The sequence below is a fragment of the Crinia signifera genome, chromosome 7 (assembly GCF_055691185.1).
Source record: "Crinia signifera chromosome 7, ASM5569118v1, whole genome shotgun sequence".
Taxonomy (NCBI): Eukaryota; Metazoa; Chordata; class Amphibia; order Anura; family Myobatrachidae; genus Crinia; species Crinia signifera.
Genome location: NC_139223.1, coordinates 161,620,528 through 161,635,722, shown reverse-complemented (window position 1 = coordinate 161,635,722; position 15,195 = coordinate 161,620,528). Strand labels below are relative to the sequence as shown.

The following is a 15,195-nucleotide window of genomic DNA, read 5'->3' as shown; positions in this document are numbered from 1 at the left end:
GCGCAGGGACTCGGGCAGAGAGGATGCAGCGCAGGGACTCGGGCAGAGAGGATGCAGCGCAGGGACTCGGGCAGAGAGGATGCAGCGCAGGGACTCGGGCAGAGAGGATGCAGCGCAGGGACTCGGGCAGAGAGGATGCAGCGCAGGGACTCGGGCAGAGAGGATGCAGCGCAGGGACTCGGGCAGAGAGGATGCAGCGCAGGGACTCGGGCAGAGAGGATGCAGTGCATGGAGGCTGTGTGCTGCTGCAGAGCCTGTCACTGTGTCTGTGAGGCAGCAGCAGTGACAGTCAGCAGCTAGAAAAACCTCCTCTCACTCACAAACAACCCCCCTCCCCTCTGTCCTGAAAAGGGGGGCAGAGCTATGGTCAGTTGGGGGTGGAGCTACGGGGCGGCTGGGGAGCGGAGCTATGCGGACCTAGCCAGAACAGAACTGCAGGAAATCAGAGCAGGGAGAGGAAGGGATCTGATGGGCAGATTTTTTTTAGGAGATTGTGAGTGGAGGGGACAGTAAAGGCCCCCATACATTAGGCCGACTTGTCCTAGGGACAAGTCGGACCCAATTTACCTGCGAGCCGCCCGGCAGCTCCCTGGGAGGCTCACATACAATTTGGCACTTGATGTGCCATTTTTTACATGGGATAAATCGCATGCGATTTATCCCATGTAAAAAAAACCCCGGGGAGCTGCAGGGCGGTGAGGAGTAGTGGGGGCGGGCAGCGGCAGTAGTGGGGGCGGGCAGCGGCGGCCAGCGGTGGTGGGGGCGGGCGGCGGGTGCGGTGAGCGCTGCTGACCTGGCCGGGCAGTGTACTTACACATAGCAGCAGCGGGGACGGGCAGCGCAGTGGCGGCTATTAGATTTTTAAAATACTTGTCAAATGACCGGCCGCTCTCTGATTGGCCGGAGAGCTCTCAGCCAATCAGAGAGCGGCCGGTCATTTGACAAGAATTTTAAAAATATAATAGCCGCCACTGCGCTGCCCGTCCCCGCTGCTGCTATGTGTAAGTACACTGCCCGGCCAGGTCAGTAAGCAGCACTCGCCGGCGCTTAAGGCCCCCATACACTAGCCGATTTTGGTCAGATTTCAGCCAGATCAGTCGGATCTGGCCGAAATCGGACCAAAATCGGCTAGTTTTGATGTCCCCTCAGATCCGATGCGCGGTCCCGTGCGCATCGGATCTGCGTCGGGTGGTCGGACCTGCTGCACGTCCGACCACCCGACTTGGGACCTAGTGGGGCGGCGCGGCAGTGGAGGGAGCAGGGGGGGCTGGGGACGCTGCGGGGGACACGTCTGTGTCCCCCGCTGCTGGGGACGCTGTCTGTGCGGCGAGAAGGTAGAGGGAGCAGGGGGGGCTGGAGACGCTGCGGGGGACACAGGCTGCATAGAGCCGGGCAGGGGGAGCCGGCCGGGAGCTGTCAGTAATGAATAAAAAAAAAAAGCCCATACAATGAATGGGCAGCCTGTGATTGGCTGCTGAGCGCTCTCTCAGCCAATTGCTGACTGGCTGAGAGAGCGCTCAGCCAATCACAGGCCGCCCATTCATTGTATGGGCTTTTTTTTTTTTATTCATTACTGACAGCTCCCGGCCGGTTCCCCCTGCCCGGCTCTATGCAGCCTGTGTCCCCCGCAGCGTCTCCAGCCCCCCCTGCTCCCTCTACCTTCTCGCCGCACAGACAGCGTCCCCAGCAGCGGGGGACACAGACGTGTCCCCCGCAGCGTCTCCAGCCCCCCCTGCTCCCTCTACCTTCTCGCCGCACAGACGTGTCCCCCGCAGCGTCCCCAGCCCCCCTGCTCCCACCAGCTCCCACCTCTTAGCCCCCCCCCCCCCCCCCTGCTCCCCGGGTTTTTTACATGTGATAAATCGAGACGATTTATCACATGTAAAAAATGGCACATCAAGTGCCAATCTAATCAAGCTCCCCCGGGGAGCAGCCGGGGAAGCTCAGGGGGAAGTCGGGGGCGACTTGTCCTAAGGACAAGTCGCCCTAGTGTATGGGGGCCTTTAGGGACCCGCTGCCCGCCCCACTGCTCCCCCGGTGTCTGCATGCATATGCCTGTCAGGTGGCAGGCATATGCATACAGGGAGGTCGGACGTGATCGTATGTACAGACCGTCCGACCTCCCTGATCCGGTCCGATGCGCACGGGACCGCGCATCGGATCGGATCAGATATCACACACCTACGATTTTGGGCCGATTTCACCCGATTATCGGCACAAAGTGCCGAAATCGGATGAAATCGTCCCAAAATCGCATAGTGTATGGGGGCCTTAAAATAAACTGTGTGTGGGCTTAGATGTGCAGGCAGGTGAGGGGGAAGGGAGAATTAGAGAAGTCAGAGAGATTACAATGGTCACCTCGTCTTCACCCACCATTCAAATGGTGGGTGAAGACGAGGTCAAGGGAGTATCCGAGATTATGAGTGGGGGTGGAGGTCCATTGAGAAAGTCCAAAGGAGGCAGCATTACTGATGTCAATAGGAATGTTAAAGTCACCGAAAGTGTGGAAGCCATGCAGCAAAGTTATCAAGGAAAGGGGAGAAGGGGCCAGGGGGGCGGTAGATTACATCATAGTTACCTCCCCTCCTGCATTCTGCAGGAGACTCCCTGACATAGCAGCAATCTCCCTCTCTCTCTCATTAGTCTAGCAATCTCCCTCATGTCACCTAGCCCACATTACACTGTTACATCATAGTTACCTCCCCTCCTGCATTCTGCAGGAGACTCCCTGACATAGCAGCAATCTCCCTCTCTCTCTCATTAGTCTAGCAATCTCCCTCATGTCACCTAGCCCACATTACACTGTTACATCATAGTTACCTCCCCTCCTGCATTCTGCAGGAGACTCCCTGACATAGCAGCAATCTCCCTCTCTCTCTCATTAGTCTAGCAATCTCCCTCATGTCACATAACCCACATTACACTGTTACATCATAGTTACCTCCCCTCCTGCATTCTGCAGGAGACTCCCTGACATAGCAGCAATGTCCCTCTCTCTCTCATTAGTCTAGCAATCTCCCTCATGTCACCTAGCCCACATTACACTGTTACATCTTAGTTACCTCCCCTCCTGCATTCTGCAGGAGACTCCCTGACATAGCAGCAATCTCCCTCTCTCCCTCATTAGTCTAGCAATCTCCCTCATGTCACCTAGCCCACATTACACTGTTACATCATAGTTACCTCCCCTCCTGCATTCTGCAGGAGACTCCCTGACATAGCAACAATCTCCCTCTCTCTCTCTCTCATTAGTCTAGCAATCTCCCTCATGTCACATAACCCACATTATACTGTTACATCATAGTTACCTCCCCTCCTGCATTCTGCAGGAGACTCCCTGACATAGCAACAATCTCCCTCTCTCTCTCTCTCATTAGTCTAGCAATCTCCCTCATGTCACATAACCCACATTATACTGTTACATCATAGTTACCTCCCCTCCTGCATTCTGCAGGAGACTCCCTGACATATCAGCAATCTCCCTCTCTCCCTCATTAGTCTAGCAATCTCCCTCATGTCACCTAGCCCACATTACACTGTTACATCATAGTTACCTCCCCTCCTGCATTCTGCAGGAGACTCCCTGACATAGCAGCAATCTCCCTCTCTCCCTCATTAGTCTAGCAATCTCCCTCATGTCACCTAGCCCACATTACACTGTTACATCATAGTTACCTCCTCTCCTGCATTCTGCAGGAGACTCCCTGACATAGCAGCAATCTCCCTCTCTCTCTCTTTAGTCTAGCAATCTCCCTCATGTCACCTAGCCCACATTATACTGTTACATCATAGTTACCTCCCCTCCTGCATTCTGCAGGAGACTCCCTGACATAGCAGCAATCTCCCTCTCTCCCTCATTAGTCTAGCAATCTCCCTCATGTCACCTAGCCCACATTACACTGTTACATCATAGTTACCTCCCCTCCTGCATTCTGCAGGAGACTCCCTGACATAGCAGCAATCTCCCTCTCTCTCTCATTAGTCTAGCAATCTCCCTCATGTCACCTAGCCCACATTACACTGTTACATCATAGTTACCTCCCCTCCTGCATTCTGCAGGAGACTCCCTGACATAGCAGCAATCTCCCTCTCTCCCTCATTAGTCTAGCAATCTCCCTCATGTCCCCTAGCCCACATTACACTGTTACATCATAGTTACCTCCCCTCCTGCATTCTGCAGGAGACTCCCTGACATAGCAGCAATATCCCTCTCTCTCTCATTAGTCTAGCAATCTCCCTCATGTTCCCTAGCCCACATTACACTGTTACATCATAGTTACCACCCCTCCTGCATTCTGCAGGAGACTCCCTGACATAGCAGCAATCTCCCTCTCTCTCTCATTATTCTAGCAATCTCCCTCATGTCACATAACCCACATTATACTGTTACATCATAGTTACCTCCCCTCCTGCATTCTGCAGGAGACTCCCTGACATAGCAGCAATCTCCCTCTCTCCCTCATTAGTCTAGCAATCTCCCTCATGTCCCCTAGCCCACATTACACTGTTACATCATAGTTACCTCCCCTCCTGCATTCTGCAGGAGACTCCCTGACATAGCAGCAATCTCCCTCTCTCCCTCATTAGTCTAGGAATCTCCCTCATGTCACCTAGCCCACATTACACTGTTACATCATAGTTACCTCCTCTCCTGCATTCTGCAGGAGACTCCCTGACATAGCAGCAATCTCCCTCTCTCTCTCTCTCATTAGTCTAGCAATCTCCCTCATGTCACCTAGCCCACATTATACTGTTACATCATAGTTACCTCCCCTCCTGCATTCTGCAGGAGACTCCCTGACATAGCAGCAATCTCCCTCTCTCCCTCATTAGTCTAGCAATCTCCCTCATGTCACCTAGCCCACATTACACTGTTACATCATAGTTACCTCCCCTCCTGCATTCTGCAGGAGACTCCCTGACATAGCAGCAATCTCCCTCTCTCCCTCATTAGTCTAGCAATCTCCCTCATGTCACCTAGCCCACATTACACTGTTACATCATAGTTATCTCCCCTCCTGCATTCTGCAGGAGACTCCCTGACATACAGTAGCAGCAATCTCCCTCTCTCCATCATTAGTCTAGCAATCTCCCTCATGTCACCTAGCCCGCATTATACTGTTACATCATAGTTACCTCCCCTCCTGCATTCTGCAGGAGACTCCCTGATATAGCAGCAATCTCCCTCTTTCCCTCATTAGTCTAGCATTCTCCCTCATGTCACCTTGCTCATCTTACACTGTTACATCATAGTTACCTTCCCTCCTGCATTCTGCAGGAGACTCCCTGACATAGCAGCAATCTCCCTCTTTCCCTCATTAGTGTAGCAATCTCCCTCATGTCACCTAGCCCACATTACACTGTACTGTAACATCATAGTTACCTCCCATCCTGCATTCTGCAGGAGACTCCCTGACATAGCAGCAATCTCCCTCTCTCCCTCATTAGTCTAGTAATCTCCCTCATGTCACCTAGCCCACATTACACTGTTACATCATAGTTACCTCCCCTCCTGCATTCTGCAGGAGACTCCCTGACATAGCAGCAATCTCCCTCATTAGTCTAGTAATCTCCCTCATGTCACCTAGCCCACATTACACTGTTACATCATAGTTACCTCCCCTCCTGCATTCTGCAGGAGACTCCCTGACAGAGCAGCAATCTCCCTCTCTCCCTCATTGGTCTAGTAATCTCCCTCATGTCACCTAGCCCACATTACACTGTTACATCATAGTTACCTCCCCTCCTGCATTCTGCAGGAGACTCCCTGACATAGCAGCAATCTCCATCTCTCCCTCATTAGTCTAGCAATCTCCCTCATGTCACCTTGCCCATCTTACACTGTTACATCATAGTTACCTTCCCTCCTGCATTCTGCAGGAGACTCCCTGACATAGCAGCAATCTCCCTCTCTCCCTTATTAGTGTAGCAATCTCCCTCATGTCACCTAGCCCACATTACACTGTTACATCATAGTTACCTCCCCTCCTGCATTCTGCAGGAGACTCCCTGACATAGCAGCAATCTCCCTCTCTCCCTCATTAGTCTAGTAATCTCCCTCATGTCACCTAGCCCACATTACACTGTTACATCATAGTTACCTCCCCTCCTGCATTCTGCAGGAGACTCCCTGACATAGCAGCAATCTCCCTCTCTCCCTCATTAGTCTAGTAATCTCCCTCATGTCACCTAGCCCACATTACACTGTTACATCATAGTTACCTCGCCTCCTGCATTCTGCAGGAGACTCCCTGACATAGCAGCAATCTCCCTCTCTCCCTCATTGGTCTAGTAATCTCCCTCATGTCACCTAGCCCACATTACACTTTTACATCATAGTTACCTCCCCTCCTGCATTCTGCAGGAGACTCCCTGACATAGCAGCAATCTCCATCTCTCCCTCATTAGTCTAGCAATCTCCCTCATGTCACCTAGCCCACATCACACTGTTACATCATAGTTACCTCCCCTCCTGCATTGTGCAGCAGACTCCCTGACATAGCAGCAATCTCCCTCTCTCCCTCAGTAGTCTAGCAATCTCCCTCATGGCATGCCCACATTACACTGTTAATTTTTTTTGGGGAAAAGGAATGAGAGACAGAAACATTTACATTGAATCATCAGCACCATTTCCCAGCACTTTACCAAGTATAGTATCTCTTACTAACTGCTTTGGGGCTCATCTACATTTGGATATAAGTAATTTTAAAATATTCCTCTCAGATGTAGTAGTACACACCCAGGATTCCAGATGCCTCTTTGACATTCTCTTTTCACACTCTCTCCATATATGGAACTAAACACACCCTTTGGGTGGAGCATGACATGCCCCCTCAATGGGGCGCTTTGCAAAATTCTATTACCAACTATAATCTCCCTAAAAATCATTTCAAAAGTAGGCAAGTATGCTGTGAGGACTGGTATCGAGGAGCCATATTTCCAGTACAGAATTTGTTCAGAGGAGCAGGAGTGGAGTTGGTGTGGCCTAGAATGAGCACTGAAAAGGTGATGTACTAGAAGCGAGAAGGTGATGTACTAGAAGCGAGAAGGTGATGTACTAGAAGCAAGAAGGTGATGCACTAGAAGCGACAAGGTGATGCACTAGAAGCGAGAAGGTAATGTACTAGAAGCGAGAAGGTGAAGTACTAGAAGAGAGAAGGTGATGTACTGGAAGAGAGAAGGTGATGTACTAGAAGCGAGAAGGTGATGTACTTGAAGCGAGAAGGTGATGTACTAGAAGCGAGAAGGTGATGTACTAGAAGCGAGAAGGTGATGTACTAGAAGCGAGAAGGTGATGCACTAGAAGCGAGAAGGTGATGTACTAGAAGCGAGAAGGTGATGCACTAGAAGCGAGAAGGTGATGCACTAGAAGCGACAAGGTGAAGAACTAGAAGCGAGAAGGTGAAGTACTAGAAGCGAGAAGGTGATGTACTGGAAGAGAGAAGGTGATGTACTAGAAGCGAGAAGGGGTGTACTAGAAGTGAGAAGGTGATGTACTAGAAGAGAGAAGGTGATGTACTGGAAGCGAGAAGGTGAAGTACTAGAAGCGAGAAGGTGATGTACTGGAAGCGAGAAGGTGAAGTACTAGAAGCGAGAAGGTGATGTACTAGAAGCGAGAAGGTGATGTACTGGAAGCGAGAAGGTGAAGTACTGGAAGCGAGAAGGTGATGTACTAGAAGAGAGAAGGTGATGTACTAGAAGAGAGAAGGTGATGTACTGGAAGCGAGAAGGTGATGTACTAGAAGAGAGAAGGTGATGTTCTGGAAGCGAGAAGGTGATGTACTGGAAGCGAGAAGGTGATGTACTAGAAGCGAGAAGGTGATGTACTAGAAGCGAGAAGGTGATGTACTAGAAGCGAGAAGGTGATGTACTGGAAGCGAGAAGGTGATGTACTGGAAGCGAGAAGGTGATGTACTGGAAGCGAGAAGGTGATGTGCTAGAAGAGAGAAGTTGATGTACTGGAAGCGAGAAGGTGATGTACTGGAAGCGAGAAGGTGAAGTACTAGAAGCGAGAAGGGGTGTACTAGAAGTGAGAAGGTGAAGTACTAGAAGCGAGAAGGTGATGTACTAGAAGAGAGAAGGTGATGTACTAGAAGAGAGAAGGTGATGTACTGGAAGCGAGAAGGTGATGTACTAGAAGAGAGAAGGTGATGTACTAGAAGAGAGAAGGTGATGTACTGGAAGCGAGAAGGTGATGTACTGGAAGCGAGAAGGTGATGTACTAGAAGCGAGAAGGTGAAGTACTAGAAGCGAGAAGGTGATGTACTAGAAGCGAGAAGGTGATGTACTGGAAGCGAGAAGGTGATGTACTAGAAGCGAGAAGGTGATGTACTGGAAGCGAGAAGGTGATGTACTGGAAGCGAGAAGGTGATGTACTGGAAGCGAGAAGGTGATGTGCTAGAAGAGAGAAGTTGATGTACTAGAAGAGAGAAGGTAATGTGCTAGAAGAGAGAAGGTGATGTACTAGAAGCAAGAAGGTGATGTACTGGAAGTGAAAAGGTGACGTACTAGAAGAGAGAAGGTGATGTACTAGAAGAGAAGAAAATATAGTTAGTGTATTAAGGGGACCAGACGCAGTGCGTGACAGTGTTTAGGTCAGCATGGAGTTCAGGGTCCTGGTTGTGCAGACTGTTGGTGATGGTGGGTCAGGAAACTCACTGCAGTATGTTGTCATATCCTCCAACATGACCCATTCCATTAGGTACCAAATGCTCTGCTTCTGGACACATTCCTTAATTTAGGATTGCCTTCACCTTTGCTGGAACACTGTTATCATCACTGAACTAGTTCAACACTGGTGACTGCAATTATCAATTAAGAGGGAAGTCCAGAAACAGCGCATTTTGTACCTAATGGAACGGGAACATGTTGGAGGGTATGTGTTTGCTGGAATTTCAGTGGTGTCCTTCTGTTTATCTTCGAAATATCTCCAATGTTATATTAATATAGTTTGCATACTTTACACTATTATACTTCACAGCCTTAAATATATTGATTAAGTAGGAATACAGATCCTAGTGATCCCCACCCTCTAAAACTCCACCCACACCAAATGGTTTAAATGGTGTGAATGATCAATATCAGTCCACTGCCTCCACTAACACGCAGACATTTCCTGTTTCAGTATATGTTGTAAAGGAAATACGAAGCAAAGGTTTGTTATATTGTCATGTGGGAGATACAGCAGAGAGATAATATTGTAAACAGATAAGATTGCAGCAGATTGAAGCCTGTACCTAGCACATTTCAATACAAAGACCACACATTAACAGGTTATATTCTAAAGGGGTGTACACACGGGGAGATTTTGGCTAATAGACAAATTTGACTCATACTAACTGACTTTTGAGCTGCCCTCTCCGGGAGAGGGCAGCCAGCTCTGTTAGGCAGGGGCCATTTCCGGGAGTGGAAAAGAGGTGTTCAGGGGTGGGGCCACATAAGCTCTATCCTGTTGGGGGGCGTGCCTACAGTGATCACGTCATTTTAGCCCCGCCGTGCAATGCTGGTATTTCAGGCATTGCACGGCAGTGAGCGGCGCTACAATGACGCGATCGCTGCATTGGTACTTGTTTCCTAGAACGGCACCCACTAGTGGGCTATTCTGCATAGGGAAATTGCATCGCATCGCATGGGCCATTTTAGTGCCATGCGATGTGCGATGCGATTTTTTTATGTAATTTATTCACTACTATGTGTGCCCCAGGGCATCGCATCGCACTTCCTGCAAAATCGCATGCGATTATATAGGGTATGGGGTGTGCGATGCCATTACATTAGGTATACAATAATACCATTGTATGTCCTAAAAAATAGGTTTTACGCACCCCCCCCCCCCACTATCCACACCACCCTGAAGCGTGGCGAGCGGCGGCGGAACGCATCATCCGACTTCTTCATATCCCCACTATCCACGTTGGCGTGGAGTTTATTTTATATAGTGTGGTGAGTGCAGTGAGCCACGGAGCCCGAAGCGCGGTGAGAGCACAGGGAATACAAGTAAAGAAATCCGCGTCCCCCCGCGGGGCTCAATGCGCTCGCCACACTATAGAAAATCAACTCCATGTTGCTGTGGATAGTGTGGGTATAAAAAAGTCGGATGATGTGTTCCGCCGACACTCACCACGCTTCGGGGTGGCGTGGATAGTGGGGGGTGTGTAAAACCTATTTTTAGGACATACAATCATATCATTGTATAGATAATGTAATGGCATCGCACACCCTATAAAATCGCATGTGATCGCATGCAATTTTGCGGGAGGTGCGATGCGATATACAGTAGTGGGGAACAAAGAGCATTGAAAAAAATGACATTAAAAAAATCAATTTCCCTACGGTGCCGTACGTATAAAATCTGGGCACCGTTCTAAGAAACAAGTACCACTGCATTTTACCTGCGGAAACCTCCGCCCCCCCCCCCACCGAGGGGCGGATCGCGGGAGATGGGGGGTTATGCGGGAGGGTTGCCCCCCTTTCCGATTTCGGGGACCCTCCCGGCCATTCCGGGAGGGTAGGCAACCCTGTTTTGACTAAGCAATTTTGCGAGAGATTTTGGCTAGATGCACTGGAGGTTTTGACTAAGCGATTTTGTCTATGTAATGATAGTCTAAGATCTAGTCAAAATTGCCTGCAGAGTCTATCTATACTAAGCAATCTCTGCTAGACAATATTGGACTAAGCAGGAGGAAAATAGGGAGATTTTGGCTAACCTTCTAGGAGATTTGGACTATCTAGTCAAAATCTCCTGCCAAAATCTCACCGTGTGTACACCCCTTAAGAGTTGGGTGATTTAGGTTACTTCTTCTTACCAGGACCTAATTTTGTCCAATTGTTTTACAAACATTTGTCTACACAAATCTGCACACTCCCCTCCCTCAACGCATCTTTCTCCTCTCCCTCTATGCATCTCTCTCCCCTCTCTCTGCGCATCGCTCTCCCCTCCCTCTGCGCATCACTCTCCCTTCCCTCTGCGCATCTCTCACCCTCTGCACACTCCCCTCCCTCTACGTATCTTTCTCCTCTCCTCTGTGCATCTCTCTCTCCCCTCCCTCTGCGCATCTCTCTCCCCTCCCTCTGCGCATCTCTCTCTCCCCTCCCTCTGCGCATCTCTCTCTCCCCTCCCTCTGCGCATCTCTCTCTCCCCTCCCTCTGCGCATCTCTCTCCTCTCCCTCTGCGCATCTCTCTCCTCTCCTCTGTGCATCTCTCTCTCCCCTCCCTCTGCGCATCTCTCTCCCCTCCCTCTGCGCATCTCTCTCCCCTCCCTCTGCGCATCTCTCTCTCCCCTCCCTCTGCGCATCTCTCTCCTCTCCCTCTGCGCATCTCTCTCCTCTCCCTCTGCGCATCTCCTTCCTCTCCCTTTTGCACAATTCTCTCCCCTCACTCTGCGCATCTCTCCCCTCCCTCTGCGCATCTCTCTCCCCTCCCTCTGCGCATCTCTCTCCCCTCCCTCTGCGCATCTCTCCCCTCCCTCTGTGCATCTCTCCCCTCCCTCTGCGCATCTCTCTCCCCTCCCTCTGCGCATCTCCTTCCTCTCCCTTTTGCACAATTCTCTCCCCTCACTCTGCGCATCTCTCCCCTCCCTCTGCGCATCTCTCTCCCCTCCCTCTGCGCATCTCTCTCCCCTCCCTCTGCGCATCTCTCTCCCCTCCCTCTGCGCATCTCTCTCTCCCCTCCCTCTGCGCATCTCTCTCTCCCCTCCCTCTGCGCATCTCTCTCTCCCCTCCCTCTGCGCATCTCTCTCTCCCCTCCCTCTGCGCATCTCTCTCCTCTCCCTCTGCGCATCTCTCTCCCCTCCCTCTGCGCATCTTTCTCCTCTCCCTCTGCGCATCTCCTTCCTCTCCCTTTTGCACAATTCTCTCCCCTCACTCTGCGCATCTCTTCCCTCCCTCTGCGCATCTCTCTCCTTCCTCTACGCATCTCTCTCCCCTCCCTCTGTGCATCTTTCTCTCCTTCCTCTGCGCATCTCTCTCCCCTCCCTCTGCGCATCTCTCTCCCCTCCCTCTGTGCATCTTTCTCTCCTTCCTCTGCGCATCTCTCTCCCCTCCCTCTGCGCATCTCTCTCCCCTCCCTCTGAACATCTCTTTCCCCTCCCTCTGAACATCTTTCCCCTCCCTCTGCGCATCTCTCCCCTCCCTTTGCTCATCTCTCCCCACCCTCTACGAATCTCTCTCCCCCCCTCTTCGCATCTCTCTCCCCTCCCTCTGTGCATCTCTCCCCTCCCTCTTCTCCACACCATTACCATCTGTAAAAGGACACTGTCACCACCTTGTGTACAGTGCAATGTCCCCCTGCAGAGGTCCTGTAGTCTGTCCTGTTACCTCGCTGTATGCAGACACCAGCACAGCTCCTCCATACCCCTATGGCATATCAAAGCCTGGCATCAAAACAGCAGCATCCAGCAGCCACATGCACAGCTGGCAACTGGGTAATACCAGCAGAGGCTTTATACCAGGAACACCAAGCCTGGGGGTCTATTTAATAAAGCAACCAATCAGAATGTACCTATTATCTCCCAGAAGGTGCTAGATAAATGGCAAGCAGACTAATTAGAAGATAACATCCAGCACTTTAGTAGCTATACCTGAGGTGTGTGCTCCTGGGGGCGGTCACTAGCGTACACCCGGAACATTAGGACAGGTACCTGCTCACCTGTACGGGGGAATTTTTGGTGCTTCCATTCTAGTCAGATGCATTTTCTTCTCCACATTGAAATGTTCTCTGAGTAAGTCCCAGCGCCCAATGCAGGACAGCAGTTCCTTAATTAGTCCGGGATTGTCCTCACTGATCAGATCGTTCTCCTGCAGCCGGGTAAAGAGGAGGGTACCGTCCTTGTCATCGCCCTTCTTCCACGGTGGGATCAGATCTCTGCACAAGAAACACAGATCCCCGATTTCCCCGGAATCCAGCTGGTTTGTAATGCGGAACCACTGACAGAGCTGGTCCCCCATACCTGTGCCCGGAGGTGCAGGAAATGCAGGGACAGAAAGTCTGCGCACACTCGGGTTACTGTAACAGAACGCTGCAGGCCGGAGAGATCTCCATACCGGCACAGAGATTACTCTATCAGCAAGTCGTCAGTGAGGAATGCACAGAGCACACACCCGGCTGCACGCTGACTAATACATATACACCTCTCCTCCTACAGGCCCAGCAGCCCCGAGTCACCTGCTACAAGGTGTGCTCAGCTTCCTACCTCCCTGGATACAAAGTGCAGCTATTAAGTAACGAGACTTGTTCATTCCGTTCCCCTTCTATGTACCCCCCTGGGGCGTAGCTAGATATTTGTAGGCCCCATAGCAAAAATTTGTTGGGAGTGATTAATGTAAATTGCACATTTCTTCTACAATCCCCATGGCAGCCAACTATGGGATATTTCCCCTTCTCCTTAATTGTAGACAGGTTGATTTTTCTCTCCGCCTAGGACCGCCCACCTCTGGTATATAGCCCAGCTCCTCCCCTTCCAGGATGTCTTTTAGGTTAGACAGTGTAGGTTGGTTTATTGTCCAGGCTTACCTGACCAGACTGGGGGGAGAAGAAGTGAAGATGGCCCTTTCATGGCATTCCCGATTCACTTAAAAGGAGCGTTCCTGCCACTATCCCCGTCATTGACTTGGGAGTTGAGTAGAACCCACGATATAGATATATATATATATATATATATATATATATATATATATTTTATGTATCTCCGCTGGTTCCCGGTTGTACCTGCTAGTGTACACCCTGCATGCTGGAGCCGTCGGGGGTGACATCATGAGTGCTCCGTTCGGCTCCCGCCTGCCGCTGTGTTTCCATCTGTATAGCGCTGTGAGCACTAACAAGCAGCAGGGGAGCTGGAGACAAGCAGGCAGGCTGGGATACTCTCAGCCGGGAGGTGACTGCAGCAGCGGCACTGGACAGTTTTTAAATAGACTAGATGCTGGAAGGACCTACTTCCTGGTCAGAGGAGCACTTCCTGCCGGCAGCTGATTTAACTCCCTGAGCGCTGTGAGCCCTTCAGGAGAGTGTTACATTGCTGTCAGTACTGTCTGGTTGGAGCCTTCCCCCCATAAGTCTGAGTCTGCCCATTCAAGGTAAGCCTGTGTTTTATTTGGGCAATTATTATTTTTTTAGTTAGGTAATAATTAGCGTTACACTTTTTTTTAGCGTGTCCTTTTCTCCGCCTAAGAAGAAAGCTTGCAAGCCAAAGGGAGTATCTATCAATTGTGTGATATGTGACAAGATCCTGCTGACTGCGACGAAGAGTGGCAAGTGCGAAGATTGTAGCAGACCTGCTGCTGCCGTGGATATGGTGCGACCTGGCATGATAAAACAACTTATGGATTGGAGGAAGAAGTCATTCGTCACCACGGATGAACTGACGTTACTTCAGCTTAAAAAATCTAGGTCAGAGGCAGGTTTGGACCGTGACGCAGAAGGTTCGTCAGAGGAGTGGCAGACAGATCCACCAGGTTCCTCTAGCGAAGAATCGGGAGGGGTCAGAGAGGAGAAGAGCTCATATGATCTGGACCTGGTAGAATGTATATTAAAAAAAACATACATAAAGCTGAATATACAGAAACGGTGGAGCCGGTGGATGCCCAGGATCGGCTGTTTGAAGATCGATCAAGAAAGAGCAGGTGTTTTCCGGTTCATCGGGTGATGAAGGAACTAATCCTTAAGGAATGGAATACAGTGGAGAATAGGCTGGGTTGATTGCCCAGACTAGAGAGGATGTACCCGTTCAAGAATCAGTTTTTGTCCTGGTGTTCGGTACCAAGAGTCAATGTAGCTGTGGCTGAGTTAACTTCAAAGACCACTATACCTTTAGAAGATGGTGCTTCTTTTATGGACGCCATGGACAAGAAGGCTGAAAATTTGTTACAGAAACTGCACGTCAGCAGCGGTATCAATAAAGGCAGGCATGGCTATGGCATCATCAGCCAGAGCATTGAGACTATGGGGCTTAGATATGCATAAGGATCTGGAAGACAGAATATCCGGGCAATATCTGCTAAAGAACTTGGAAGTTATGAAGAGAGCTTTAGGCTATATATGGGAGGCCTGCTTGGATGTTGTATCCTTTTCAGCTAAGGCCCTGGTGTCAGGAGTAGGTGCAAGAAGATCTTTGTGGCTAAATAGCTGGAATGCGGATGTATACTCTAAAAATCGTCTAGCATAATTTCCTTTTGAAGGATCTTTTTTGTTTGGCTAGAAAC

At 50.4% G+C, this 15,195-nt stretch overlaps 1 protein-coding gene across 1 annotated transcript in view; it reads right to left on the bottom strand.

Annotated features, from left to right (window-relative positions):
- LOC146020745 (caspase-8-like) overlaps positions 1–13,504 on the bottom strand; it is a 53,667-nt gene extending 40,163 nt beyond the window's left edge. Inside the window, exon 1 of the mRNA XM_083154156.1 lies at positions 12,647–13,504. Coding sequence (XP_083010282.1) covers positions 12,647–12,945 — 299 coding nt within the window. The 5' untranslated portion in view covers positions 12,946–13,504. The remainder of the gene's footprint in view (positions 1–12,646) is intronic.
- Between the last annotated feature and the right edge of the window lie 1,691 nt (positions 13,505–15,195).